At 29.6% G+C, this 8,380-nt stretch overlaps 5 protein-coding genes across 5 annotated transcripts; 1 reads left to right on the plus strand and 4 right to left on the minus strand.

Moving 5' to 3' along the window:
• On the minus strand, positions 1-2,367 carry Chro.50259 (P0695H10.17). The annotated part of the gene is made up of 1 exon (XM_660849.1): positions 1-2,367. One exon carries the CDS (start codon positions 2,365-2,367, stop codon positions 1-3), a length of 2,367 nt encoding a protein of 788 aa, XP_665941.1.
• A 101-nt stretch (positions 2,368-2,468) lies between these two features.
• On the minus strand, positions 2,469-3,365 carry Chro.50258 (DHHC-type zinc finger domain-containing protein). The annotated part of the gene is made up of 1 exon (XM_660850.1): positions 2,469-3,365. One exon carries the CDS (start codon positions 3,363-3,365, stop codon positions 2,469-2,471), a length of 897 nt encoding a protein of 298 aa, XP_665942.1.
• A 233-nt stretch (positions 3,366-3,598) lies between these two features.
• On the plus strand, positions 3,599-4,726 carry Chro.50257 (hypothetical protein). Its single annotated transcript, XM_660851.1, has 1 exon — positions 3,599-4,726. One exon carries the CDS (start codon positions 3,599-3,601, stop codon positions 4,724-4,726), a length of 1,128 nt encoding a protein of 375 aa, XP_665943.1.
• A 3-nt stretch (positions 4,727-4,729) lies between these two features.
• Positions 4,730-7,531, minus strand: Chro.50256 (hypothetical protein). Its single annotated transcript, XM_660852.1, has 1 exon — positions 4,730-7,531. One exon carries the CDS (start codon positions 7,529-7,531, stop codon positions 4,730-4,732), a length of 2,802 nt encoding a protein of 933 aa, XP_665944.1.
• A 152-nt stretch (positions 7,532-7,683) lies between these two features.
• Chro.50255 (adenylate cyclase) lies at positions 7,684-8,304 on the minus strand. Its single annotated transcript, XM_660853.1, has 1 exon — positions 7,684-8,304. The coding sequence occupies one exon, from the start codon at positions 8,302-8,304 to the stop codon at positions 7,684-7,686; it is 621 nt and encodes a 206-aa protein (XP_665945.1).
• Positions 8,305-8,380: the final 76 nt, after the last annotated feature.

An 8,380-nucleotide genomic window follows, 5' to 3' on the forward strand; every position in this document is an offset into this window, starting at 1 on the left:
TCATTTGGGGAAATTTATCCAGTATTCAGAATAAATGGTTTTGAAATAGAATTTAAATTCAGAGTAGTAGTCTCGTCGAAATACTGTACGTTTACTAGTGTAGCAAAAGATTTGATTCGAGTGCTTTTTTGATAGAATGATATTTCGAATAGTTTGAAAAATATTACGAATATTTTCTGTCGCTACAATACCGTCAATGCCTGTTAACTCATTTTCAAAACAGTTAATTGTAATTTTAATGGGCTCATAAAACTCTATAATTGAATTAAGAATTTCTGCGACAGGAGGAGCGGATATTTTGCCCTCTAGGTTGGATTTAAAAAAAGATATTTCATTGTTACTAATACATCTTTTGAGAAAAACATTTAACTTTTGAATTTCAGTAATTAATGAAAACTTAATTATAATGTAGATAAGTTCGAAATTTGATAACAAATTTTCATCTTTTAAACTTTCAATAATTAGTTTGAGTAATGATTTATGCATTAAAATTCCACAGTAGAATCTGTTAAAGAATCTCAAGTTAGATCTATCTCCATTATAGGTATTTAGCGAACAGTATATTTGACTACTTAAAAAAATTAAATAATGAGTAATTTTTTCTGCAACATGCCAATGGAAATTTTTCATGTAAATTGAAATATTTTCAATAATAGAATAAATAATGCTACATAAATAAATATCCTTACCAAATTTGTAGTTATAAAACATTGCTCTTAGCAATACAACAATTAAAATATTACCAATAGATATTGAATGATTTTCTGACAATTCAAACCCACTTTTTTCCTTATTACTGCTACATTTATGAATCACTTTTTTAAGAGAGTCATCCTCTAGCCAAAGTGGGAGGCTTTCAATATAAGTATAGCTCAGAGCTTTGGACATATTTAAATCATTTGTTAATCTGAGAATAATAGAGAGCAGAGCAATCAGCTGGCATAAATTAGTTTCATCTATGTCTTTTGAGATAATATAAACGGGTTCCAATAAAGCAAGTATTAAGGCATCTGGGTCAGCTCTTGATAAGCAATAGGAAATAAAATAAGAGTTTGAATGCACCAAAGAATATAGGAAAAAAACAAAAAGATTGTGTTTTACGAGAACTCCATTAAAAGTTACCGAACGATAGGCTTGCTCAAAGTAAGGAAAATCTACAAAGTCAGTTTTGTTGGCATCCACATCTGAGTCTGTGTTAGAATCTGATAAAATAAGGTTATCTGGAATAAATCTTGGATCAGAAAAATGATTAATCCATTCTGAATATATATTGAATTTTAATTCTGGTGGATTAAAAAGAATAGTTGAAAGCAATATAATTGACTTTTTTTTATTTAATTCAAATAATTGACATTTTTGTTCAAAATTGAGAGATTTTTTAATTAAATATTGCAAAAATAGGTACCTATTATCTTGAAGCAAGTCAGAATCGTCTTCACAATATATTAATTTTACAGATTTTATCGATGAGTGAACTTGAAAGCATGTAATAAATGTGTAAATGTCGCCATTATCTATATGCTCATGATTTTCAACATTGGGCAAGAATAATACTAGCATAATATCCATTAAAGTATTCTGAAGGCTAATTAATAGATTGCAAATCTCGCTAAGTGAATTACTTTGATCAATGTACTTTTGAGAGCATACTAGGAATGAAGGTATATTTAAAAAAATTTGTTCAAATACAGAAAGATCTTCAAATGATGCCAATAAATGCTCATTTTCTCTTAAAAATTTCGACGACTTAGATACATATTTGATTAAGTTAACCTTGTTACTATTGTTTCCTTCTACTTCGTTGTATTTAAACAAAATAAATTTTTCGAGTTCACTTAATTGGTCACTTGTAAAATTCGAATCATTGACGAAATTAATATATTGTGTATGTTCTACTGATTTTATTAGTTCATCTATTCCGAAATTCTTTAAATAGTGTATAATTATAAACTTAATTACTATACCCAAACCAATTAAGTGATTTATACTAGTTATTAGACGATCGTATTGAAATCTATTGCTTTCAATAGAAATGTATAATTCTCTCTCTTTTTCAAGTAATATTTCAATGAAAAATAGAGTTAAAGAACGAAAATTTCCACTAGTTGCATTTCTTACAAATAGTTTTGAAGAAATATGTTCAAATATAAATTGATCTGCGAATGAATTATCTTCGATTGGAGTAATAATTGACTTTTGTAACTCATTCAAAAGAGATAAATTAGTTCTAACACTTTCTTTTTGTAAAAATGGTTCAATAAACTTTAGGTAGTTTTGTGGTAAGGAAGTATCCTTATCTTTAGAAATGGATGAACCCATATTTACTAAAATGAATCTTGCGGCAATAATTATTACACATTCACACATGAATTAAACTAGAAATAAATTACAAAATCAGGCAATAAAAGTTATTATTAATTCAACAATAATACTAAGCTATACTATACTATATTCCAATAGTAGAAATTTTATCTACTCTTCGGTATTTTTTTGTTTATTTTTGAAAGCTCACAAAAAGATTTTAATTGTTCATTGTTGTCCGCAAATCTAATTTCAGAAAAGTGCATATAGTTAGGGTATTCAATTATTTCATATAGTTCTTCGTTAAAATTAGGCCTTATTATATTTCTTAAAGGTAGAAACCACAAGTACTTGCTTTCACCGAATATCATTTTAAAGTTGTTGAAAAGTTTTATTTTCTTACCACGTTTATTTGTTATTGATTCTACGAGAGTGGAATTTGAAGAAATATAATCTATTTGATCAAATAAAAATATTATCGTAGTTAAAAAAATTATGATATGAATTATCAAATTAATGATTAAAGCGTGTCTCATTTCCTTGATTCCATTCTCTAAAGAAAATGTAATTAACTTAGTTAAGAGGAAGAACGACGAGACTATCGTTAAAGAAGAGGAGCAAGCCAAATAAAATAAAAAAAGAATATAAATTTTTTGATTAGAATATCCAATGCAATTGTTTATAAGCATGCAATGATGGTCCATTTTGAAAATGCAAATATTACACGTTGTACAATGATGCGCTCTCGGGGGTTTCCATTTTCTTCCTGAGCATTTATTACAGTATCTAATTGTAGACTTAAACTCGCTCGGAGGATTATTGTCGCATTTTAGTGATTCCAAAGAGCCTGGGTCCTTAATAATAAGTATAGCAAACGAATAAATGGTCAAGAGGGTCAAGATAGTATACCAAGCTAGTATTCCGCTCCAAAGGTAATAAAGTAAACTTGATTGATAAACTTTGAGACAAGCTATAAAGTTAAAAATTGTGTAGCAATTAATTAAAACTATTATAATAAATGTAAATAGTGAAGGAGATTGTTTAAGGATTGATTTAACGAGCATTTGATTTATTCTGTATAAATATCAATGAATTGATTAATAAAACATAGTATTTATCTAATATAACTCTGACGGGTAATGATTGTATTAAATATTATATTTATAAACAATAATCTTTATAGTCTGCTGTATATTTACTATTTAGTGGTTTTGTTCGCATGGCTAATTACATTCTAATGATCATCTTTTTAGTTATGGCGCATAAAAAAAAAAGAATTATTTTTATTAGTACATAAATGAAAATGGCAGAGCAAGTTGATCAAGAATTAATGTACACAAAATTTGTAAGACTTTTATTAGGCTCAAAGACTGGTGTACGAACTAAAGGCGCAATCGAAGTTGGAAGAAGAGCAGTTGATTATTTTCGTGGTATTGAGTTTATCAGGTGGATGAGAAAAAATGAAGATCATATTAAAGAAAGTTATCCAGAAGTTGTCAAAAATATCTCTTTTGAATCTATTAATGATTTGAATCAAGTTGGAACCGAGTTGATTAGACGTTCATTTATCGTCAGGGCGGAATATAAACCGGTGGGAACCAACACTGGTGATTTGAAAATTCCTAAGTGGCCAAAGAGACTTTGCGTAACAAGCAATCAAAATTTTGATGAACACTCATTCTACATTATTACTTTCGATAGTAATAAAACAATGTCAAATATTTTAATGATATCAATTTTGGTTTCAGTTGTCGCGTTATTCATGTTCCCTGCTTGGCCTTTGGCAATAAAAATATCGGTTTGGTACATTTCCGTCGTATTTTTATCGGCGATGTTGATTGTCTTTTTTGGAAGATTGATAGTGTTCGCTTTTCTATGGTTCTTTGGCTTTGATTTTTGGATCCTTCCTAATTTATTTGATGAAGATACTGGAGTAATTGATTCGTTTAAACCACTCTATTCTATAATCAGAAGAGGAGACGATTGGTTTATGCTGTCTATACGAGTGTTCTGTGCAATATTTCTTGCAGGGGCAATTTATCAGTTAAGTAAGACGCACACAGCATCAGATGTAGGACAATTCGCAAGACAATCATTTTTGGATGTGCTGGATTGGGGGCATAGAAAGATCTCTCCTCCGGAAGATTTTACACCTACGTTACATAACTCAAACATGGGAAGTAATGAACACATTGGAGAAAGAAATCTTTCTAACGAGGAGCACATTTGTATTACGAGATGTTTGAGGTTTGAATCTAAGGATGCAATATTAGATGAATGCGCAACAGATTGTCACTGCTTAAGCGAATTACTAAGTCTACCATGTCTAAAGTCTAGATCAATTTGTCCTTCTGAATTTGAAGAAGAGCTTAATAATGCAATGGCAAAAAACTGTCAAAGTAATCAAGAAAAAAATGAGTTATAATTATTACCAGAGTATTCCTCCAAATATATCTGCCTTTGATAAAAGCGATAGATTGTAGCATGCCATTTTTTTAAGTTTGATAAAATCATAGCTTCGAACATCAGTGATAGAGCTTAGGGAATTTATACATTTTATGTAACAGTTTATTGCGTTTGATTTCAAATTAATTTGATGGAATGCGCGTCCGAGATTATAAAGGCATTCCGCCTTATAAATTTCATCATTAATATAGATACTCTGCCTTCCTTTTGAATATCTCATAATAAATGAAAACCCTTTTATTATTGCAAAAATCCGATTCTTGGACTCTTTGCTTGTTGCTACTCCCACCAATGAAACGCCAAGACAAAGAGAAATAAGATCATCGAAAGGAATTAATCTGTGGATTTTTAAGTATTCGGATGAAGCTTGGTTTAGACGGTTGGAAAAAACGTAAAGATGGGCAGTAATAATTTGAAGCTCTAGATTATCTCTCGAATTTAAAATCTGTCTTTGTATCCACGATCTTGTTTCACCAATCGTTTCTTTTTCGAGAATGAAATGGTTATTTAATTTATTTAATTTTGATGCAAATAAATTTGGCATTAAAATTAGGCTGCCTAACACTTTGCAAACACTTTTCTTATTGGATTTCTTGTTGAATTCTTCTCTCAAAAGTCCGAGTAGTACACGCCAGATACCACCTTCAAATGAAAATGTAAGTAGTAGTTTTTGCAATGAGTGTTTTCCTCTATTTAATGAATCTCCGTTCATTTCAGGGCATAACAACTTAAGGTTGTTAAGAAGCTTTTCAAATAATTCTACAGCAATGCTATTTTTTTTTGAATATTTTAGAAAAATTGCACCTAGCGATAGAAAATGCCAAAATTCACTTTCAGAGGCTAAAATACCTTCTAATGTAATTAAACCAAGCTCATTCCTTACTTTTGCCAATTGGATATTTGCTCTTTGCAGCCTTTTACTTGTATTTAATGTAGACGTTTCATTTGAATGTTTAGAATAGTTGGAAGTACTAGATATATCCTTTTCAATGCATTCTAAACTATTTTTTTTATTATTTCCATTATATTTCCTTGAATATATCAATTGGTTTATACGCTTTATGTCAATTATAAATTCATTAATTACATTGGCAAATCGATCTGCAAATAAATAAATAGAAATGTTATCAGGTTCAAAGTATATATTTGTGGTAATTGCAGTCTCCAAATATGGTTGAATTTCAATATTATTTGTAGTTTTTGCAATTTCTTTTTTCATGTCAGAAAACAAATCAAGGACGATTGTTATTCTCATTTCTTGCGGAATTGGAATTGATATATCTTTAGACTGTATAATTTCATCATATTTCATTGTGTAGATCAACTCTTCGCTTAGACTATCGTAACCCATTTTCGAATATATGGAGGCTAAAAGCGTTTTTGCTCTGGAAATATTAAAATCACCAGAAACATCTTTATTTTTCTCTAATAATTTTTTAAGTACTGATGCTGCATCTTCATTTAAATTGAGTTTATGAAGAGAATAAGCATATTTAATATTAAAAGGAACATTAGATTCGAATGATTTTGAATTATATACAGTTACAAAATGGATATTTGCATTTTCGTATTTACCAATTTGAAAATATGCATCTCCTAATGTCAAATGTAAATCAATAAAATCTTCTAGGCTGTTATATTCATTTATAATTTTAGAAACTTGGAGTGCGGGAGTGTAATTTCCAAAATTAAGATTTGCCACTGCATATTTGGTTGCAATATCAATTGGAACGTTTTTCAAAAATTGATTATCAATTATTTCATTAGTATTATGTCGAGTTGGTTGATTAAATATTGAATTAAAATCATTTGATTTAGTATTCATTTTTCCAAAATAATTGTGAATTAGATCGACACACTTCTGGTATAATTTCAAATCAATATAAACTTCGCATAACATATTAACGATATTTATGTCATCACAATAATCTACACAGCTTTCAAGAGTTTCCGCTGCTAAGCTCAACTTTCCAATTTTATGATAGCATCTAGCAAGCTCTTTCCCCAAAAGTGGGTCGCCAGGGTGCCTCCAAAATAATATTTTTAGCTGTTGTATACACCTATTAATATCATTTACTGAATAATATGCATTACTAAGTTCAAACCGTATTTCATCTTCTAATTGTGCAGCCGATTCTTGCCCACCTAAATTCTCAGAGTATTCTATGTTTTTAATACATTTAGAGTAACAGTATATTGCTCTGTTCCAATCTTGAATTTCAGCACTCATTTGTCCTATTCTTCTCCATAAAAAAAAATCGGTGCTTACTAGGTGAGCAGCAACTAAGTAAAATCCAATTGCCTTTTCTTTATCATCTAGTTCTTGTTCATATATAAGCCCCAGCATATGGAAAGGGTCATGTAATCCTGGGGCTTTGACAACGATTTCTTCGAGTATTTCGATTGCTAAGATGAATTTTTTTTCTAAATAAGCATCATTAGCTCGTTGCAATAATTTCTCGATTTCAGTTGAAATATTTTGTTGTGACTTAGTTTTTTTTCGATGGCTTAATTCTCTTTTTCTTTTTCTTTCATTTGAATATTTTGAAGTGCTGAATTCAAGTGAAAGCATGTTCTCAGAATCAGATTCGTCTTCAGAAAAATTATCAAAAAATTGGCTTAAAATATTTGAACTTTGACCATTTTTAAGCCCAGAATCACCAAATTTTAATAATTCGCCCATGTATGGCAGCTCTAATATATTTTGTTCATCATCGCCAATTCCATTGCTAAGTGAAGATGTAGTTGGATGAATTGTATTCATAACTATAAGTTTAGTATATGCGGCATTTTAAAAAATGTATAAAAAAAAACCAAATAAAATTTCAAAAAAAACACTTGAAATTGTTTACTCATGAAAATAATCACACCCCATTTTCTTTGGGATAAACAAATATTTTAGTAATAGCCTGGAGTTCATTCATTAAAATATTTTTTTTTCAATACTTCTGCGCAAGACCAGTTGAAGTCTAATTTTGTATCTTGGAATTGTTTGCACTTATTGGAAAGACTGATAGTACTTAAGTCATTTTTGAATGGTTCCAACTTATTAATTTTTTCAATGTAAAATAGGGATCTCTTAAAATCTTTGTTAATGAAAAATATCAATGCTTTAGTATGAAATTTAGATTTTAAAAGCGAAATCGGATCGGAATCATTTACAGTATTCAATACATGATAAATTACTGTAGGGTTGCTTTTCCCTTGCACAACAACAACATCTAATGGGCATATTACAAACCTTTTCTGCACTTCTTTATTTACGAAGACATTGTTACTTATTATTATGTCTGCAGAATAACGCCTAGTTAAAGATTCGATTCTACTGGCCAAATTAACTCCATCACCCATAATTCCGTACTTCATTCTTTTACTGCATCCAATATTCCCAATTAGGACGTGATCTGTATGAATTCCACACTTAATGTTAATTTCTGGAATGTAGTTATTTCCAAAAGATCTAGATTTTAATTTTAATTGCTTTTTCATTTTTAAAGACGCAGCTACCGCAGCTGCTGAATGGTTTTTAACAGCCATAGGTGAATTCCAAATTACTAGGATTGCATCTCCAGCAATTTCTAGTAGGTTACCATGAAATTCTTCGATTATTTTA

This window comes from Cryptosporidium hominis, assembly GCF_000006425.1.
Source record: "Cryptosporidium hominis TU502 chromosome 5 CHRO015085, whole genome shotgun sequence".
NCBI lineage: Eukaryota > Apicomplexa > Conoidasida > Eucoccidiorida > Cryptosporidiidae > Cryptosporidium > Cryptosporidium hominis.